Here is a 22,299-nt window from a genome sequence, read left to right on the forward strand (position 1 = left end):
TGTCATCTGGTTTATTATCTTTGGTTCCAAAGAACTGCAACATAATGTTCAAAATAATTTGTAGTGCAAGATCAACAACAAACAGATAAAATAACTTAGATGGATAAAAATAAATTAAATTGTGCAAAAACAGACAAAACTAAATAAAACAAAAAATAAAATAGGAAATACTTAAATAATGTAAATGAACAATTACTTGAATCACGTAAATGTTTTTTTTTTAAATAAATTTAAAGTTGAATAATTAGTCATTAAAACTATTTAAATGTATGCAACAATTTGCAAAAGATGAACTTAAAATATTAAATAGAATCATTTAGAAATTGTTACAATTTTTTTTTTTCAATTCCACTTAGGGGGCCCCCTAGTGGCCCTAAACAGCGGCTTGGTTTGCTTATACAGTACCTAAGACCGGCCCTGTCCAACGATAAAAGCAGTCTGAACTTTCTTTTCCTTACAAATACAAATTGATTGAAAATAAACATTTACTTAGAGTTCATAAAATGTTTTCTTCATAAAAACATACCTGAGAATAAATCAATTTGAGAAACAGATGCTTTTCTTAAAATAATTTGTGAACATTATATAATATATAGTAATTTATTATTCTGATTTTTGTTTTGTTTGATTTTTGTAAAATGTAAAATATACGTTTATTTGAGTAAATGGAGCATGGAGGATGGTTTACCCACGCGCTGCGGCGGTTTCTGACGTCACGCAGAACAGGGCCCTCCCCCTGCGCTCTGCCTCAGTATCAGTCAGTCCAGGATAACCAGGAGACGGCCGGATGGTTAAATCTAACCTACAGACGATTTTGAATAGTCACTGTTTTGTAAGAGAAAAAGAAAGAAATTTACCCAAGATGCCTGTTATTGAGCAGTCCAGTAATAACTCTGAAAGGTACGTCCGTGTCATCTGTTGTAATTAAACCTTTAAAGCTATGTTTAAAACCCGCTGTCCAACCGAAATGGGACAGTATAATTCCTGGAATAGCAGGTATAATTCATGTTGTTTTATTGTTAAAGTTGACAATGATACAGTCGAAGCTTTTACAGACCTGTCAGACACGTTTTGTTTTGTAAAAGTTCGCAATATATATATTTTTTTATTAATTTACCTGAAGCAATTAATCGGAATTTTAGATGTAGCAGATCGTTATCCAGGAAATAGACCAGTCAATTACCGCTGCTGTTGATATACGCATCTGTTAGCACGCTAATGCTAACCCGTAGGCCAAAATGAAAAATGTGAAGTGGGTTAGCTTAGTGCTAAGGTGCTAGCTGTCGGATTATTATTATTTTTTGTCAGTTTGGTAGACACTTAAAGTAAAGATATATTTGAATTACAAAAAAATGTTATAACTGTTGAATATTTTGTTTATTATGTACTTTTTCTAGTACAGACGCTTAAGCCTCAACTTTAGCCTACCGTTAGCATAATAAGGTAACGTTACGGATGTTGTTTTTATCGTTTCAGGAAAAAAAAAATACAGTGGGTAGTTGTCATTACCCCAACAGCATTTTACTTTCCCCTATTTATAATAATTGTGAAAATACTAGTAGCATAATATGTTTTAATTTAGTTTGTTGAGACAAGGCTGATATAATTTGTGACATTTTCTCCACTATTTGACGTCGATCAAAGCCAGGTCTGTTTTGCTTCTGGCTAATTACGTGTTAAAGTTAAGTATGATTAAATGAACCATTGTCTCTAGTTGAAGTCGAACTGTATTATATCACGGGGGAAATTAGGCTGACGGTGGATTTCGCAATGCGAATGTCTCTTGTGCAAGCTTCGCGTCAACTGAATCTATTTGTGAGAGTTGTGGGTTTATGCCACAACTCTAAATGCCTGCTGGTATGACCCATAAACCCTGCTGGTGTGGGTCATGATTTCAGGACATTTTCAAGCTATTATGTTCGAGTGCTGTTGCTAAATTCGTGTTCTGGCTCGACCGAGGCAGTCTGTCCAATCCTGTCGTCTTGTGAAGCTCAAAGGAAATTTCCACTGAGGCTGAGGGGGAGGAATAGACATATTTGAGACCAATAATAATACGCTGTGTTCTGAGTCAGTTCCTTATGCAATAGGTACATGGTATTCATATGGAGCAGCAGGGGTAGTTTTAGTCATTTTGAGTTTTAGATCAATTGTGTAACATCCCTGTAGCTATGAAAGTAGTGTTTAATGCACATATATGCCAGTACATTTTCATTGAAGTTGATGTTTTGGCTGTGGGTTTAGGTGGCTTTTCATGGTAGTTGTGCACTGCAAGGTTGCTCTTGATACTTGTGGAACCAGAGCAGATATTTCCATTAAGATGATCCAGGGTTCAAACATTTAAACTTTGTAACGTGTGACCCTTTTAATCCAAAAATCAAACTTTAAAAATCTCTGTGGAAGTCAAGAATTTTCACTCCATCACAGAAGCAAAAAAATAAGTTAGATATTGCATATTAACACAGTTTTTTTTTTTTTTATGAGAATGACACTGTTTTTCATTTGTTTTTCACACATATAGCGCAACAGTGTCATTTGCGTAAGAGATCATCTGAGAATTGGAGAGCATTTGCATTGTTGTTACTGCTAATGGATTCTGCACCTGTTAGGAACACAGAGAATAGTCCAACCTAACCGTGGGCAATGTGTACAGCTACACATAGAACCCTTAGTGTGCCATATTAAATGTATAAAATACTTCTGCATGAATTACAAATAAAAACAGTGTTCATGTGCTTAAGTACAAAGTAGACTTAACAAAAGTTGGACAAACCGCTTTCTCCTTCAACCTTCTCTTTTCATAGACTTCCTAAAAGAGACATAGAGCAAGCTGAACCTTGGGCAAATAATAAATGTAAAAAATGTTGTTTTGTGATGGTAAAGCCTTATGTGAGAAATGACTTTCCACTGAGGACAAAGATCACTCTGAGATAATTAACCGTAGAGTTTGTGGTAAATGTGTGACTAAAAGCAGATGTTCTAATCTGATTTTGTTTTTTATAAAAAATTAGTCCTTAAGTATAAAAGTTTCAGAATAACCCATTATAGCTTCCTGTTTAAGTAAACTACAAGTTAGATGTCATCCTTAGTAAACACATACTGATATCTGTACCTAGGAAAGGACAGTTATTGATTGAACTTTGTCTCTGCCCTTGTCTTTTGTGACACTAAGTTTTAGCAAATGTTTTACAGTCAAATCATCCTGTTGTGCATCATGCGCTGAGCCTCTTGTTTCATCTTTGGTAGCAGAGCTTCTGGTGAACACTTCACTCAAAATGAATCCATCTTTGTGTGCATTTGTTTCACTTTCCAGTATCTCCAGTCCCAGGAGGTGCTCCTGCTGTTGCAGTAACCCGTGTCCAGGGCCTCTGTGGTGCTCCTGATGCCCCTCTCCCACCCCTGAAGATCCCAGGTGGGCGAGGGAATGACCAGCGGGATCTCAATCTTTCAGCTAAACTATTTTACTCTGTAAGTTGAATTTACTTTCTTTCTTTTCAGAGGTTGAAATAATATTGTGTGGAATGTTTTACTTTTTTTGTCTTACTTTTATCTCTCTGTCTTTGTAGGATGCTCAGTTGTTGGTTCTTGAAGAGCCTCCCCCTGCAAACAGCAGAGTGCGTTTCTTGCTCTTTGAGCCCCGTCGCTCTGAAGGCAAGCATTGTGCCTGGAGGGCTGTGCTGAAAGGAGCCAACCTGTATGTTGAAATTCCTCCAGGAGCTTTGCCAGAGGGCAGTAAAGACAGGTCAGTAGTTTATTTTTAGATGTTTATGCCAGTAATCATAATTAAAACTGTTCGTTTCAGCAGTGGGTGGAGGGCAGGTAAATGGTTAAAGATTTAAAGTGATGTTTTGTAATTAAAATGGTAAAAACAAAAGTTTTATTTTGGAGAAAAAGCTCATTAAAGCCTCGTTGTTTGTTGTGATTTTCCACAGTTTTGCACTTTTGCTGGAATTTGCAGAAGAACAGCTGCAGGCTGATCACGTGTTCATCTGTTTTCACAAGAGCCGTGATGACAGAGGTGACTCTTTTTGTCTGATTGTGTTTGTGATTTTTTTTGTTTTTTTCATTCAACATTTATTTAGACAGGTAAATCCCATTGAGCCTCGAGGACTCATTTCCAAGAGACCTGATTTCAACAAAGAATGATGACAGCAATAAGCAACAACAATTAGTTTTAACAGAGTTTTTTTTATTTTTCAACAGTTTTAACAAAATCCTTGAGTTGCTGATTAACTGAATTGTCATGTATGAATAGCTGCGGTGCACAGTGTTAGTTTTGAATCATTTTTAAATGTGTTGTCACACTACCAAAAAAAAGCATTTTACTCACAATTTATGCATCATTTTCTAAAATGGCTGTAAGTTTTTGATAAATTTTTTTCTTATAATAAAAATGTTAAGTCTATTAATTTTACAGAAAAACATGTTTTGAGTTTTTTAAGTGTTATTGATGCTCAGTATAATATGAACATCAACCATATTATAATATCTACTGGCCTAATATTAAGTAAGTTACTCTTTTGCTTTCAAAATAGTTCTGACTAGTCGGTTCAAAAACGTTCAAGACAAAAACAGCTGGACTTTATTTGTAACAGAAGACGTTTCGCTTCTCATCCGAGAAGCTTTCTCAATTCTCAATTCAAAGAGCAGTGAGTGCAGGGTTCAGTTTATAAAGCTGAGATAAGATACACACATACATTTATAAAATGGCTCTCACACCTCACAGTAGGGGTTTGTTAAGGCCTTTGTTACTCTAATTCACAGATGTGGCCCCTCTGGTCCCATCTGATAGGTGTGAAACTGGCTCAGTATCAGTCCTAAAACTGCATTATAAGTTTTTGAAAGTTGAAATCTGAGACCTCCTCCTACCATCTCTAAACAGAGGGATGTTATTTGTGTGCAGAAATGTTTAGATAAGTGGTAAGTGTCAAAGTAATATTGATAAAAATTCCAAGATTTCACAGCAGAGCATTGTGTTTTACCAAAGTTAGCAGCTACTCACCTCACCTGCCATACTGTTATTGCTGAATGATGTATATGACAAATGTTGAGAGCCGAAATAGTTGTCAAAATATACATTTATTAAAATGTAAAATTTTATGTTTTTAATACAACTTCTAGACCATTAAATGATTGTTTGGGCATTAATGGAGACTGAATTGTATTTGCTAATGTTCAAATGTAAACAAACGGCTCAGAATTGTTGGCAACAAAACTTCACATTTTGCTCATTTATTACAAATTATTTGGTAGATCTTTGTAGTGAATGATGTGTATTTAGAAGTTATTTGCATCATAAATAATGCAAATTATAATAAACTAAACCATTTTAGTAATGCTTTATCTTACTAAATGTGACATTAGCTCTTGATTATTTAAAGATATTCAACTTTCATTGGGCAAAGTTTGTGACATTGAAATTGTACTGATGAAAGTCTTTCCATCTTGTTTCTCGTCAGCATCCTTGCTGCGGACTTTCAGTTTCCTGGGCTTTGAGATTGTTAGACCGGGTCATCCTCTCGTCCCTTCTCGACCTGACGCTTTCTTCATGGCTTACAGCATCGAGCGAGACTCATCTGACGATGATTAAAACGACGCTGAGCAGTTACAGATGTTTGTTGTTCATTTTCATTCATACCCACACACCTTTATAATTTTTGGAAATAAATATTGTCCTTGTTCAGTGCAGTTGAGGTTTCCTGTCCAAAGTGTTTCTTCTTTTGCCTACCATGTGCTGTGTTTCTATAAGCTTTGCACTAATAGCAGGAAGTGAGTGTCTGCATAATACCTGGGCAGAACCTCCTCACCACTACTTTTGTCCCCCCCGGCTTCTGATCATCTTTACAGTATATTTATGATCAATTGAAATCCTTACTGGTGTAAGTAGATGTTGTCATATTAATTATCAGTTGATTTTTCTGTTAATATTTTTTAATGTTGCATGATTTTAATTTGTTTTGATTTATTGCATAGAAATCTGCATGTTGTAACTGTACTAAATAAAAGTACTACCATAGAAGGAGATGTCTGTGGTTGTTTGAGTTATAGAAAACATAAATCATGAAGGTCTCAGAGGAACGTTTTAACACATTTTTTTAAAAAGAAGTCAGAGCATGTGGCCATCATTTGAATGTGGAAAGAAGGATTTGTTTTTTTCAGTCTCATGGGTGAGATGACTGAAAGAATAAAAATAGGTCGAAGAGAAGTGTGCAAGTTCTTATGTTTTTCATCTTGGCACCAAGAATCACTTCCTTTGCTGCAAACCAAAGCCTTGGATTAGCTTGCTGTTAAAACTTACCAACAAGTAGCAGCAAAACTATTTGATGTACAATGTTCATTACATAATTATAAAGTTATTTCTGCTAAATTCTTGATTGGACTTCAGAAATGTGGAATGTCAATTAGTTGTCATAATACTTTCTAAGTTTCATGTAGATTCTTCCTGTGGTTCATGAGATGTTTTGCTAACATTACAGACAAAACCACCGACATGGGTACAAACATTGCCACTTCCATGTCCTCAGCAGATGATCCAAGTAGAAATGTGTTAATATAAAAAATAAAAAAAAACTTGTTTGTAATGGTTCCATCCAAACGTTAGCTTTACCTGCTTCTTTGTTTAATTTATAAAACCTAATTAAAGTAACAAGTTTTCATCTATTTTAATTGATGCAACATTTATGAGTTATTAACAGTAACTGCAGGCAGGACTGGCAGCTGAAGCTCAAGTGCACGTTTGTTTTATCAACTTGCTCATTTTACATCTGAATCTGTGTTCAGAGCGTCCCACAGCTGTGTGGCTGCACCCTCGACTGTTTCAGAGTCAGTAAATGACAGATATTTCAGACACATATAATCCTCCCAGTCTAGGAGGGAATGATCCTGAATCAGTGCCCTCTCTGCCAACTTCATCACCAGCAGGGCTCGTTTGACAGTCAGCCAGTTCTGCACGGCGCCGGCTGAAGGACCTCTGTGGCTGAAGAGGGAGACCTGTGGGCCCCAGAGGAGCACCTGAAACATGGCTATTATCTCTGTCATCTGGGGCCCATCTTCACTGCGAAGCATGGAGGACAAATGATGAAGACTTGTTCGGTATGAAGACCGAGATGCAGATGGTTGAAGGCAGAACTGAATTAGATTTCCTATTTGGGATTTGATGAAGGTCAGAGGCTGAGGGGTCCCAAAAGAAGACTGCGGCATCAGTACAACACGGGGAGAACCACGTCTCCTCCAAAACGCTTGGACCCTCTCTATTTTCATGTCCTCCATCTGCTTGCTGCCCTGACCCTCAGAGACGTCTTCTTTCTGCTGGTTTTGTTGCTTATGTCTCTCCCAGCCGGGCCACACCAGAAGGATCTCCTGTGGTCTGAGCTCAGCTGCAGAAGCACTGTTGTTGTACAGGTGATAGGAGCCCATTAGGATCTGCAGCAGCAGAACACACACCTGCCTGTCATAATCCTGACACTCTGAACTCTGCAGGAAGCAGCTGTCCTTCACAAAGTCTTCCAGGGTGGTGCGTGGTAGATCCCGCTCAACTCTCACACAGTGTCCTCTCTGAAGGAAGAACTGAACTGAGAGAGATCCGGATGAACCCTCAGGGCTGCTTCCACCGGGTGGTTTAGAGGAACTACAGTCTGTCGAGTCGGAACCTTGTGGGGGACATTGCATCGTGCTGGTACTGTTTTTCAGGATGATGCTTGGCTGAAAATAAGCAACAACTTCTTGCACGTTGACGTGCGGTGGCTGGTTATGGCTGTGAGCCGATGGAGCTTCTTTTGTCCGTTCAAAAACCTGCACAGAAACATCTAAATTTAATAGATGACTCACACTACACTGATATACACAGAAGAGTTATCCGGTATGTTGCAGACAGATGACAGTTGAAAGGAAGTGCTTTTGGTACCACAAGTGGATCATTTGCAAAATGTTGATAAAGATCATGATTGCTTTACTAAGTTTGTGTAATGCATGCTAGTATTACAGTACTTCATATTCAATTTAATTCAGTTTATTTATATATTGCCAAGTCGCAACAGAAGTCATCTCAGGACACGGAACACAAACATTCATAAATATGATAATTTAACATAATTTATCTGAGGAGCAGACTGCTTTGAGTTTCACTCCATCACAGAACTCTCATCTTGAGCAAACATGAAGGCCACAGTGGAAATGAAAAACTCCCCCATGAGGAAGAAACCTTTAGCAGAACCAGGCTCAGGACAAGTGGCCATTGGCTTCAACCAGCTGGGTTTGAGAGGAACAGGAAGGAGGAACAGATACACAATGGCAGGTCGAGAATCACATGTTAAGATAGAAATAGTATCAAATGAAACTATTCAATTGTAACATTTCATTTTAAGAAATGAGGTCAATTTGTCCTCCAGTAGTCTAAAGCCAACCCTAATTATAGGATTTGTCAAAAGTAAAGTCTTAAGCCCAGTCTTAAAACTGGACAATGTGTCAGCCTCATGGACAGAAACTGGAAGTTGGTTCCACAAGAGAGGAGCCTGATAACTGAAAGACTTCTTCTCATTCTGCTTTTGGAAACTCTAGAAACCACAAGTAAACCTGCAGTCTGAGAGTGAAATGCTCTCTTAGGAAAATATGGAACAATAAGATCTCAAATATATGATGGAGCTAGGTTGTTGAGAGCTTTGTAGTTTAGAAGTAAGATTTTGAATTCAGTTCTGGATTTGACAGGGAGCCATTGAAGATAATCTTAAACTGGAGAGACATGATCTCTCCTACTAACTCCCGTTAAGACTCTGGCAGCAGTATTTTGGATATCATGTCATAAAGAACAAGTTTTAATTAAAGACCTAGCATTAAATTAAAGTTTGTTGCCAGAGTTTTAGACAAAGATCATCAGAATAGACATTTGTTGCCATTTTGATCACAACTTGAGAATGTGGCGTTGCGAGACGTCTCACAAAGTGTATGAGTTGTGAATGATTCTCACCACCACAACAACTTTTATTATAACATATATAATATTGAATATTCACAAGTTATAGCCACTCTTGTACTTTTTAATGTAAGTTGACTGTGGGAGCCATCCTGAATGGGGTTGACTCCAACGTTAATCACGAGTAGATGAACATGCATTGAGTACTTTCTGCACGTTTCATTAAAATGTCAAAATATTCATGAGCTATATCAGTAACAGACAGACACACAGGCAAGAGAAATGACATTATTATCTGCTTGTGCTGATATTTACCCTCAAACCGAGCTCCCGCTCAGGGAACTTTGGGCTGTGCAGGCTGTAGAAAGTCTTGTCACCGATCAACATTGACTTGCTTCCCTCACGCAGCAGGAAATCCTGAGGCTGGAGCGAGCTGAAGTCCCTCTTCAGGACTCGCAGCAGACTCTGGTCCTCAACACTTTGCACCACTCTTCTGAGAAAAAGCAGATGGCAGTGCTGAACCCCCTCAGAAACTATCCGCTGGTCCACACAGTTTCTAAAGAGCGATGAAAGGTGTTCATCTGGGGTGTCAAATGCCAGCTGGGAAAAAGGGGGTGACGGGACAGCAATGCTAGATGCTTGGAGGTCTTCTGTCTCCTCTTGAATGTAAGTATCAGATATCGGTGCCATCATGTACACAAGGTTATCAAAGTTCTGAGGGCGTCTGGGCAGAGGAGACAGCGGGGAAAGAGGAGGGAGTGAAAGTGCATTGGTGCCGGGGAGGGAGAGGGTCCGAGTCAGCCTCTTCCTTGGCACAGGTGGTGGAGTCCCATCAGAGAAAAATCTCTCCTGGTGTCTGCAGGGATCTGAGGAATACACGGAGAAACATTTCAGGTTTGTGTAGCAAGGAATAAAGCTGGGACAACAAAACAGCAACTCAGAAAGGTTGAATTTAATATGGGTTTCCTCACAAATATTATACTTTCAACATTTCTCATCATTTACAGAACGTGTCTGGAACAGAAGACAAAAACAGACCTGACAAAATACAGACCATTGAACAGCAGACATTTTATCCCAAGACATTGATGGATTTGTTCTCTGTGTATTTTAAACACAGACTTTTTACTTATTTATCACACCCTCTAAAGGTAAAAGCAATCATTTATAGCCTCTGTTTGTGCTCATTTATCTGTAGTTTTAGAAAAATATCTGATGGACCACTGAACAAATTTTGTTGGAATTCTCAGAAAGTAACCACCAGATGTAAAACTGATAAATATTTGGACTTAACCCAATTCAAGATGTTCACCACATTAATACAAAAATTACTATTTCTTATTCATCATTGAGATCTCTCATTCAGTTTTACAGATATCGAGCTGAATTTGGTGTGAAGCTGAGTCACATATATATATATATATATATATATATATATATATATGTGTGTGTGATTATTATTACTCATGCATGAGAGTCCATTGTACTGTATTGCACAACATTTCTAAAGTTGGATAAAAACAGCTATAAATTTGTTTCTTCTTGCTATAAGATGATTTAAGTTTAAAACTGGCTTAAAAGGAGGCAGGTGAAATGCACTTTGTCAAGTAATACAAGGCATTGAGCATTACATAAAGAAATGATGAAACTAAGTCACATTTGTGCCCCTAACTTAACTGTTCTGAAGCGATTTAAACATGATGGGCTGCTTTTGTTAAATTTTGAATCAAAATGCAAAGAAACTGATTTGCAAATCCTTTTGTTTTAGTTCAAATTTATGTAGTTTTGTTCAGATTGAGTTGTAAAGGGGAAAAAAAGCATCGGCTTTCTTTCTTTTTTTTTTCCCTTTTTTTTTCTTTCTTTTTTTGACTAAAAAAGAAAAAAAGAAAGAAAAAAAGGAAAAAAAAAAAAAAAAGGGAAAAAAAAAAAAAGCATCAGCTTTCTAATTCCGAGAGATTTTCAGAATTGATCATTCGCAAGTCATTGTCCTCTGTTTAAAGAGAACTTGTGTTTTACTAAAAGTACGTTTCAGAGTTACTTCCTCCCTTAAGTTCACACGAACTGAAAGATGAACTAAGAGGAGTGAACTACTCCTCTTTTGTTTCCCGACCGCCACGAGCTGCGCGTCAGTCATGATCTTTGGCATCAAATTAAAGCAGTTTATCACATGACATGCTCGTTTACCATCAGCGTGCAGACCTCACCGTAGCGTTGGTGAATGGGGCACTGAGCTGCCTGGCAGTCAGTGGATTCAGCGAAGACGTTGTATCCAGCGCTCTGATGCTGGAGTCCATCATGACTGAGGAAAACACAGTCTGAATCCACACTGGAACGCCTGAAGCACAGCAGAGATTCACAACGGTTTCTTCTTAAACTGTAAACTCTGTGCAGAGGCATCCAGATGTTATTGCTCTCTCATGCTCAGTTTGTTTGCAAAGTGTCTGGTGAAACAAAAAGCGTTTTCTGTGCTGCATATATAAAATTTATGGAATCAACTATTTGTGAACTTGAATATCAATTTATAGTTATCAATACTGTCCTTTAGATGTAATGAAAAGCCTAAATGTTTTGTCTTACCTGTGCTGTTTGACAGGCAGTGTTGGAGGCCTCACCTCCCCTTTGCTTCCAGAACTGGACTCCATGAGGACTTCACTAAGATTCAGAAACCTAACACCTGCTCCTCATACCTGTCTCTGATCACACCGGCTCTAAGCTGGCTAACCCGGTCTCTCTTAAAGATGCCTCGATTGTCTCAGTCACTCCCCCATCCCTTTTTCTCTTCCTCTTCCCGTCCCCTTTGTGTCTTTTGTTTGAAAAGTGAGTTGCTCTGACGTTTTTACCCTGAATGTGTTCCGTCTGAGCTTGAGGTTGGCACAGGAAAAGCTGAGTCTGTTCTGAGGGTGAAACTGCTCTTTGAGCTAACCTCAACGTGACAGAATGAGGAAGAGCAGTTACAACAGAGCTCCTTCGCTTTGCACTCATTTCTCTCTTTCTCTCAGGTGCACTTCATCTTCATCACCAGTCTCCTCAACATGATGCTTTCGCGGCTTGATGGTACATGCTTTGAATTTATACGTGCAAAAGCTTCTCATTCATTTTTCCACAGCCATACAGACTGCGTGATTTCAATCAAAATGACAATTATCACATAGGAATCCAACAATTATTATTGAGCATGGACTTTGGTGCATCACATAGGAACTTAGAGAGATACTTCAGCTTATTTAACTATAATGATGAATTAACTGTATGTGGTGAGTAGAGTGGGCAAATTAGTTTTGCAAAACATCCTGGTATCTGTGATGACTGTTTTACACATGAAACTTCCACACAAGCAAAAAAAGAACCAACTTTCTGACTGCATTTCTCATTTCTTCTTATTATTTTGGCTTTTCCCTCTTCAGGGGTCTCCACAGTGAGTCATTTTCCTGGCAGCTGCATTTCTAACATCCTTCTAACAATATACCTACTGTCCCTCCTCTGGACATGTCCAAACCATCTCAGTCTGGCCTCTCTAACTTGATCTCCCAGTTATTCAACCTGTGCTGTACCTCTGATGATCTCATTCCCAATCTTATCCATCCTTGTCACTCTTAAGGAGAACCTCAACATCTTCATTTCTGCCACTTCCAGTTTTTTCTCCAGTCTTTTTGTCAATACCACTGTCTCCAGACCATACAATATAACTGGTCTCACCACTGTCTTGTAAACTTTTTTTTCACTTTTGCTGACACACTTTTGTCACAAATCACTCCTGAAACTTTTCTCCATCCACTCCATCCTGCCTGGACTCCCTTTTTCACCTCTTTACCACATTCCCCATTTTCCTGGACAGTGGACCCCAAGTACTTGAAGTCCTGCACCTTTGTGACCTCTGCTCCTTGTAGCCTCACTGTTCCACCAGCCTCACTCTCATTCACACACATGTACTCTGTCTTACTACGGCTGACTTTCATTCCTCTTCTTTCAAGTGGATACCTCCACTTCTCCAAGTTCTCTTCCACCTGTTCCCTGTTCTCACCACAGATCACAATGTCATCTGCAAACATCATAGTCCACGGGGATTCCTGTCTGACCTCATCTGTTAGTCGGTCCATCACCAGAGCAAACAAGAAGGGGCTCAGAGTTGATCCTTGATGCACTCCCACCTCCACCTTGAAGCTATCTGTCACTCAGCACATCTCACCACTGTCCTGCTGTCCTGTACCAGTCCAACATAATAATAATAATAATAATGAATTTAATTTGTAACGCACTTTTCATTAACAAAAATCTCAAAGTGCTACAGAGTGCAACTAAAATCAATGATAAAATCAACTAAAATCAGCGATAAAATCAACTAAAATCTGTGATAAAATCAACTAAAATCAAAGATACAATCAACTAAAATCAATGATACAATCATGTGGAGGCAGAATAGGCTTGCTTAAAAAGAAAAGTCTTTAAGCCTTTTTTAAAGTCAGTCAATGATTGTGGAGCTCTCATGTCCTGCTGTCCTCATACATGTCCTGTACCAGTCTAAAATTCTTATTTGAGCTACTTTAATTGTATTTGTAAAATGCAGAAGTGCTCCTTCCACAGGCTGCTGTATGTTTTGTTCTAACAGACACATTTTACTCCTGAGCAATCAAAACTTTATTAAAACAGAAACAAAAGGATGCACACTACAATGCATGCTAGTAGCAATTAAAATACAGAATGGAATCCGTGTCCAGATGACCTGACTGAAAATTGTTGGATTGTATACCTGGATTATTGAGCATGGACTTTTTTGATACAGAATGGGAGTTTTTCTTATGGAGAATTTGCACTTCAGAGCTCAAGAAACTTGTTTCATCAGTAAACGTGAACCAGAAACACTTCTTCTGAATTTTCACTTCCATCTGAGAACAGAAACAGAAATGGGTGCACGAACCTGAGAATCACACGGAGTCACCTGTTTTGTGCATCACATACTCTGTTCCCTATAATGAAGGTGTTCATCACTCACATGGGAAACACAATGGACACATTTCTTAGTTTCTATAATCATCATATCAGATCACGATACAGTGATTGGATTAAATCTGTTATGAAGTTATTGTATTGAACCCAAAAGGTCAAAGGTCACCTTCGCACATTTTAATTTGTCACTAGTTTGGAGTTTTGTTCAAGATCTGTGCTTCCATACTAACGTTCATGGATCTGTAGGATTGTTGCAAGAAGATCCACATTTAAAGCTTTGTGTAGTTTTATGGCTACATCACTGTGTTTGAACAGAATCAGGCAAAAATCCTACATTTTATGTTTTGTTTTTTTAAGTCTTCATGATTAGTACATTATTGCAGTCTGAGCAGACATGGATGCAAACTGCAACCATATTGGTTGGTGAAATTATTCATGAGGCTGTAACTGCAATTTTTTGACATTAAGATTTACAAGCAAAACAATGCCTTTAAAAATTGAATTAAAAAAGTGTTCAAAACAAATGCTTTAAGTTTTAGAGTTTTATGTTTTTATTCTGATTTACCTCATTTTGTATTTTGCTTTGTGTGTTACCTGTTGTTTTGTCTGTACAGCACTTTGGTTGGCCTTGTAGCTGTTTTAAGTGCTTTATAAATAAAGTGGTATGGTATGTTCTCTCATAAAAATCTGAAGAGGAACTAGAGAAACCACATTTTCGGCAAAACTGCTGAGCGCATGTTGACTGACAGCTGAAATTTGTCAAATATTGAATTAACGTTTTTTTTTTTTTAAGTTAAAACAAGCAGAACAGTTAAAGCTGAATTTGCAACACAGTAGCTAAAAGCTAAAAAGAAAATAAACAACAAAAAGTAAGTAGCCTATTCAAAGGGAACAGTGTTTTTGAAGGAAATGAAAATGCCTTAGTGTCTTAAGGCAATTTTTTTGTAAATAATGTTAAACAATTAAAAAAATTATAAAAGTTACAGCACATTATCCTACAATTCCTAGTCCAGACAAATGTTTTGACATATACAGGTACGTCTAAAAAAAGATTTGAATATTGTGAAACAGTTCAATATTTTTATCAGTCACTTCAGAAAGTGAAACTCATAAATTTATAGATTCATTTCACACAGAGTGAAACATTTCAAACCTTATTTCTTGTCATTTTGATGGACAAACATTAAAAAAAAAAAATCTAAATTTGGTGTCTCAGACAATTAGAATGTTGTGAAGAGGTTCAATATTGGAAACTCATGCACAGACAGATCCTGGACATGAGCTACAAACGTCTCATTCCTCAAGTCCAGCCACTCCTGAACCAGATAAGCATCTCGCCTGCCGAGGAGACAAAGAACTGGACTGTTGCTCAGTGGTCCAATGTTCTCTTTTCAGATAAAAGTAAAGTTTGTGTCATTTGGAAATAAAGGTCTCAGAGTCTGGAGGAAGAGTAGCGAGGCCCAGAATTCACATTGCTTGAAGTCCAGAGTGAAGTTTCCACAGCCAGTGATGGTTTGGGCCATGTCTTCTGCTGGTGTTGGTCCACTGGGTTTTCTGAAGTCCTCAGTCCTGGTAAAATGCTTCTGACATTGTCTCTGGTTTTGTAGCTCGTGATTCATCTGTGCATAGTGTGCATGAGTTTCCAATATGGATCTTTATCACAAAGTTCAAATGTTTTGAGCATTTTGGGTTTTAATTATCTGTAAGCGTAATCATCAAAATTAGAAGAAATAAAGACTTAAAATATGAAACTTTCAGAAATGACTGATTAAAAAAACTTTTTCTACTGTATTTCAATTTTTTTTTAGATGTACCTGTATAGGTTAACACTGTGTGCAAGTAATTTGACTGAAACACAACAACAAAATCAAGCAAGCAAACAAATGGAAGAATCTATAAACAGGAAAACAATAGTGTGACTGCTGACTCAGCATTCTCACCAAAAACACCACATTCACAGAGCTCCATTTATTGTTGTTGTTTATTTATAATCATGCAATAATAAATACAAGTAGTTTTAAAGGGTCACATGGTGATAAACTCGATGAAATATTTTAGTTATACCAGACGGATTCTGCATTTTCAGACGTGCACAGAGGAAACAAAATCTAGACGTTCATACGGGACTGTAGTCAGTTGGACACTTTTCAGCAGATTTTTTACAAATAAAGACAAAAAACAAGGATCAAACCAGAATTTATAGATAAATTTACTTTCTTGATTTCAAAAGTCTACTGAATACAAATGTAGTCTTGGTTTGGGACACATTTTGTATCTAAAAAATGTTTAGATGAAAATGAGCCGAATCCTGTTTCCGATGTTCTGTATCTGTTCGCTCTCTCATAATACCTTATTATATTTCTTCATCTCATTCATCCAGCTGCTTTTGAAAACAGACTGAATTTAATTAAAGCTGAAACATTCTCTTTGCCTTAAAGCGTTCACGAGAGCCATGCACGGAAAACAACACGATGCGTGATTATAAATTTAAATTGATCTTGTGTCCCACCACTCAGCCTGTGCAGAGGGTCGAGCACTTTGTGTCATAATATCCACTAATGCTCGATGTGTGGGTGAGTAACACCAGATCCGAGGATGGATCTGGCGCCCTCTTCACCAAACCTCTTCAGATGCTAAGAAGCCTGCTGGAGCCACCCTCCACCTCCTGTGGAGACTAAACATGGGATGTAAACAGAAGCAGAACACCGTTTTACAAGTGATACATTAACTGAAGTACAAATACATAAAATGGATGTGTTTTCTTATATATATTGACAAACAGAAAACAAAGTAAAATCAATGCACTCTGATAGCGCTACATGAAATGTTTCTTTATAATGTGATAAAAGCGACGTTTGAGCTTATCTGGCTGCCTGGGTGCAGAAGAAGATGGAACTGAGGCACTGATGGAGCCTTGTGCTTCTCCTCTGATTAAGCTCTCCTTACGCTGTGGCTCTGCTGAGTCTTTGAGCTTCTTCTTAGCTCCTGACAGGTGGGAGCAGCTGCCTTTGATGCCTTCAGCGGAGCATGAAGCCTTGTGGTCGCTGTTTAAACGGCGTAACCCAGCCTGGCAGAGGAGTGCCTCCTCGCTCGCCATTTGAGGGCTCTGGCTCAAGGTGACAAAGCCGTACGATGTGGTCACTTTGGTGAGGTGTGGCAGGGAGAGGGCAGCCTTACTCTCAGGATCCAGACAGTGCTGGGGGTCTTTGAACGGACAGGGAAGGTGCACCTCCCTCTGAAGGACTGATCTTCTCTTGGTTAAGGGGTCTGAAACACAACGCTCAGCTTTGCGGTTTGTTGGAACCAGACTGGAGCAGGAGGATGATGAAGATGAAGAGATGGTAGTGTGAGCTGGAGAAACAAACACCCCACGTTCCCTCCTAGAACTCCTCAAGTCTCCTTCTGACTTGTTGTCCTCTGTCTCCTGGTCAAGTGATCTTAAGCTGGTCTGCACGGACAGGTTTGGTATAGTGAACTGCGGGATGCTGTAGGGAGTCAGGATATTTGAAAATATGTTCTCACGGCTCGTCTGGAAGTCTGATGAACACCCGAAGGACTTTGTGCTGCCAGTAGTCCACAGCAGAGCTCGGACCCCTGCACTGCTGTGCCTGCGAGCTGTGGAAAAATCACCTGAAGTTTTGGTTCCACTGCAGAGTCCACCAAAGCTGATCGTTCTGGTGACCGGATGCTTATCCATTCTTAAGACGTCTTCCACTTGTTTTCCACACAAGCTTGGTTGTAGCTTGACCAGAAGTGAATAAATGAGTTGCTTTTATACCTTTCTACTGCCCACGTGTAGTGCTCCTCCAAACGCATGAAAGGATACAGGAACTGAAGCCGGAAACTGATACCAATTAGGGAGCTTGTTTAATATGGAAGCATAATGAAGGGCTTCTCTCTTAAAGCTCTTCATATGCAAAGGAGCAGACATCAACAACATCTCTCTGCCTCTCAGGGCCCGTGGTAATGTGACAACAGCTGTCTGATGTAAACCCAGAAGACGTCTTATGAGTACATGTTTTGAACCAGTTTTTCATTTAAGATACACAAATTGGTTGTGTCAGGGTTATAAGTTCAAAAATAAAAGGTTTTGCTTAGTTCTTGTTTAGATACTATGCAAAAAAAAATGTAAAAAGGTGCAAAATCACAAGTAAAAGGACTTGTCATAAGATGTTAAGTAAGTGACAAGTGAACATTGCTTAATTCTTGCTTGCTTTGTTGCGGTGAACAGTGGTTTAGCACAGACACACTTCCAGGCATGCATCACACACAGAACGGGGCTCATGCTGAGGAGAAGTTTGGAAATGAATTCAGCAGAAGTTTACAAAACAGACAAAATGCACTTTTAACTTCTCTGTGCGCTGTGACCTTGCACATTTCACCAAAAGGACTTTCTTATCTGATGAATATTTCTTAAGTTGCAAAATTTTGTCATGTATATATATATATATATATATATATATATATATATATGTGTGTGTGTGTGTGTGTGTGTGTGTGTGTGTGATAGAGAGATAGAGAGATAGAGAGAGAGGACCAACTTGCTGAGTGACAAATATATAACAATGCTTAATATTTTTTCCTGTTTGCAGCTAGTAGAAGCAGCACAGCGCTAATGGAATAAATTATAAGATTATGCTAATGTAAGTTTATGTTGAAACTGTAGTTGTCAACTCAGATCATATATTTTATTTAAATAAAACATTGTTGTCTTATAGCCTGTTGTGAAATATTCAAGATATATTTCTAGTTATTAATTAGATTAGTGCAACATTAGATGTGGAGTTGTGTTTTCATTTGCATGAGGTAAACAGAGTGTTAGCAAAATAAATTATTAGCGCATTGTTTTCTGTAAATAGCATTTTTATTGGCAAGCACTGTTACAAAGTTTTGTATGTTTGGCTGATTTAATATTTGCCTCTTAAAAAAAAGATATAAAAAAAAACTTATACTTTAACAAACCGTGCAACAGAAAAAGTAATGTTGTTGGTGGTTTTTGGTCCCATCGTTGATATTTCAGACCTAGACTGACTGAACGGAAGACTTTTAAAACATTTACTGAATTGTGTCCTGCCCTGAAATGACACATGAACTGGTGTAACAAAACAATAAAACAATAAATCAAATTAATAAAATTCATCTAATGACAACTGCAAACTGAAGCCAAACCAGATAACAGAGGTTCTCCTAAACTTACAGACAAATAAAATCTTTAGAGGTAATGCTCTAAAAGTTGGCATTCATTTTCATTCAAAACTTTTTAGTTATAGCCTTTGTCTTTGTTACAGTAATTGTTATTGTTTTGGTTAAATATGAACAACCAGATAATAAAATAGCAAAAACAAATATCTGTAATTACATTATGTTGCTCGACTTGCACATTGCGAATGGGATTTCTATCACTTCATAGCAACATCAGCAGCATATTATGTAAAGTTTATTGACCATAATATTTGTTTTATATTTAAACTGGGCTCAGCTCTGCCTGCACTGGAGCCCACACTGTCAGACCCTGCTCTGTGTGACTTAATTGACAGGCTCTCCTGATTGGTCCGCGCTGATTGAGCCAGGTGCGTTCCTCCGCGCTCATTACCAACATCCGGGTACTCAGCTCTTCGTCTTCCAGGAGCAGAGCACCTGTCGGGTTGGGGCGCTGGCACCGAGATGTCTGAAAGCAGCAGAGAGGTTGTAGAGCAGGAGTCGACAGAAAACACCGAGGTAAACATTAACTGGGCTGTTTTTGTCCGGTTAAAGACATGTCTGTGTTCATGGTTTGTGTCTCCACCTGCAGGGCGGAGTGTTGTCGAGGGACGGTGTGTTTCGCTCCTTGCTGCGCGGCCTCTTCTGGCCTTTCAGCGTCGTGGTATGTAGCCGTACAAAAGCTGACATGTTGGCTTTTCGTTTTTAAGCAACGAGTTAACGCTGCTCTCACGCGCAGGTGAGGGTCTTCCTAAGGTTTTGGGGGCTGTTGGGGTTTTGGAAGCCTCAGGAGAGAGTCCTCCCCGGCCCCCTGACCTCCAGCCCTAATCGTCCTAGCTTCATCGCCCGCAAGCGCGTGCGGTGGGTGAGCCGGGTGGTGCTGCTCATCCTGCCCCGCAGCGTGCAGGGCGCCCTGGGGTACCACGTGTCTGGCAGCATTGGTCAATCCCTATCCCCAGGTACTATTGCTCATGCTCAAATCAGTATTTAGCAATGCATTGTGGCCTAGATCTATTCATGCCTACATTCAGCTGGTTGGTTCGCAGCAGCACGGTTGCCTCACAGCAAGAAGGTCGTGAGTTCAATCCCCGGTTGGACCAGGAGTCTGTGTGGAGTTTGCATGCTCTTGTGTTTGTGTGGGTTTTCTCTGGGTACTCCGGTTTCCTCCCACAGACTAAAAGCATGCATGTTGGGCTGCCTTCAGGTCCAGACCTCCCTTGCAAAAGAGATGTGATCTCAATGGGATTTGCCTGGTTAAATAAAGGTTAATAAATAAATACTCTTGGCTTAGTCTAAGCAGTGTTCATATACTGTACATGGATGTTTGTGCTTTAACACTGCACATTAGACATTTTACTATAGATATGTAAAATGCACCCAAAAACAAATTTGATAATGTTTTACGAGTCAAAAATGGGTTTAAAGGATCAAGACTTTCAGTAAGTCAAACACCTTTATTAGAAATTACAATTTTTATTTTTATTTTTATTTTTTAAGATGCAATACCTGAATTTATGTATGCACGTTAGTAACTGTTCATGGGCTTGATTTAAGTTTGTTTTGACACTAGTGTTTCCAAATTTAGTGTTTATGCATGGGAAACAACTGGGATGTGGAACTGAGATTGCTTTTGTTTAGCAATTGCATTTAAACAAAATGCTAACACACTTAAGCTAAAACAAAAACATGTAAGACTAAGCCAGCAAGACTGTTGTCTGACACTAGCAACCTTATCCATTTAATGACCTTGACACGTGTTGTGTGAACTTCTTCCCAACAGAAATCAGTGCGTCTCCTACGAAGCTAAATGGAAAGGGCAGCAAGAGGAAACAGGATGATTTGTACAAGGATGACTCTAAAGACGAAGAACATCCAACTTGGGTGAAAGTGCTGTCTACAGAATGTCCGGATGATGAAGACTCAGAGGAAGACCCTGATTATGAGGTTGCTACAAAATATTTGTGCTCCCGAGTCCAACAAATTAAAACATGACATTGGCACTTTATTTTTCCAGTCTTTTATTCTGGAGCTCATGCAGTCAAATCTTCTAAATCACAAAGGGATCAGTTTCCTGACAACTTCAGAGCTTTGCAGCAGTTGAGTAAAAGTTTCTCACAGTCCTACAATCTGACGCTTCATCTCTCATGTTTTCAGCAGCCCAGTCCGGTGGAAACTGAAAGTGAAGAATACGCCTCTCAAAACGACACAGAAAGTGAGCTTCAGACTTCACGTGGAGAGGATGTCAACATGGTAAGACTGGAACATTGTGAATGCCTGGTAATGAAAATGTGGCATTAATTGGCCTTTCTGTTTATAGGTTGCTGCTGCAGCCTCTTGTCCTAAATAATTGTATGTTTATACTTTTGATAATTCAATAAAACTTTATATTCTTGAAATTGATTTGCCACTAGATGGCAGTGATTCATTTTAAATGTGATTGGGGGGGGGGAGGAAACTAAAAATAAAATGCCATCTGTAAATTGAAAATGCATTCGGGTTAAGCATAAATGACTCGTTCAAAAATTGACTGTTTTGCACAATGGTCTGTACCTGCTTTGGCATGACTATTGAAACTAATACAAATGATGTGTACGACCTTTGTCCGTTTGTCAATACAAGTACGAAGCTGTTGTCTGCAGGTGTGGGTCCATGTGGCCCTGTGAATGATGGCTTATTATCTTTCTCCCTCTGCTGCACGGTTGTACTTCTCTCCAGGTTTGCAGAGTGCAAAGCTATTACTGTAGTGGGTGGCAGGCCACTGACGAACCTTATGAACCAGAACTTTGTATTCAGCCTCTTCGCTCCACACGGTGTTCTTGTTCTCTAATTCAAAGAAATATAAGCATGGTTTATTTAGCGCCAAGTCACAATCGTAGTCTCAAGGCACTGTACAAAAACAGACATTATTAATGTTATTAAGAAGCCAATAAATGTTGAATCTTCACTTCAGTCTCCCATCCTGAGCAAGCCCAAAGGCAACTGTGGAAATGGAAAAACTCCTTAACAGGAGGAAACCTCCAACAGAACCAGGTTCAGGACGAGCAGCCATCTGCTTCAATCAGCTGGGGTTGAGAGGTGACCGGAAGGAGAAACGACAGACTGGCAGGTCCAGGTGAACTCTATTGGAGGAAGGAAAAAAACAAAACAAAAACAAACGTTAAGACAAATATTTACAAATGTAAACTGTTGGAGCAAGTAAAGACGGCAGCAGTGAAGACGTGGTCAGTTTGTCCAGCAGTATAAACCTATAA

General features: G+C 38.9%; 2 protein-coding genes across 2 annotated transcripts; both read left to right on the forward strand.

The window, feature by feature from the left end:
* Positions 1 to 731: 731 nt before the first annotated feature.
* Positions 732 to 6,013, forward strand: oaz1a (ornithine decarboxylase antizyme 1a). Its single transcript, XM_037674779.1, is given in 6 exon segments — positions 732 to 900; positions 3,311 to 3,377; positions 3,379 to 3,465; positions 3,564 to 3,739; positions 3,930 to 4,015; positions 5,457 to 6,013. Coding segments are annotated over 6 exon segments (660 nt in total). The 5' UTR covers positions 732 to 787; the 3' UTR covers positions 5,588 to 6,013.
* A 13,426-nt stretch (positions 6,014 to 19,439) lies between these two features.
* On the forward strand, positions 19,440 to 22,052 carry org (oogenesis-related gene). Its single transcript, XM_037674275.1, has 6 exons — positions 19,440 to 19,567; positions 19,641 to 19,712; positions 19,788 to 20,007; positions 20,829 to 20,992; positions 21,203 to 21,298; positions 21,999 to 22,052. The coding sequence occupies exons 1-6, from the start codon at positions 19,514 to 19,516 to the stop codon at positions 22,050 to 22,052; spliced, it is 660 nt and encodes a 219-aa protein (XP_037530203.1). The 5' UTR covers positions 19,440 to 19,513.
* Positions 22,053 to 22,299: the final 247 nt, after the last annotated feature.

Source organism: Nematolebias whitei, chromosome 3 (assembly GCF_014905685.2).
Source record: "Nematolebias whitei isolate Nwh7 chromosome 3, NemWhi1, whole genome shotgun sequence".
Taxonomy (NCBI): Eukaryota; Metazoa; Chordata; class Actinopteri; order Cyprinodontiformes; family Rivulidae; genus Nematolebias; species Nematolebias whitei.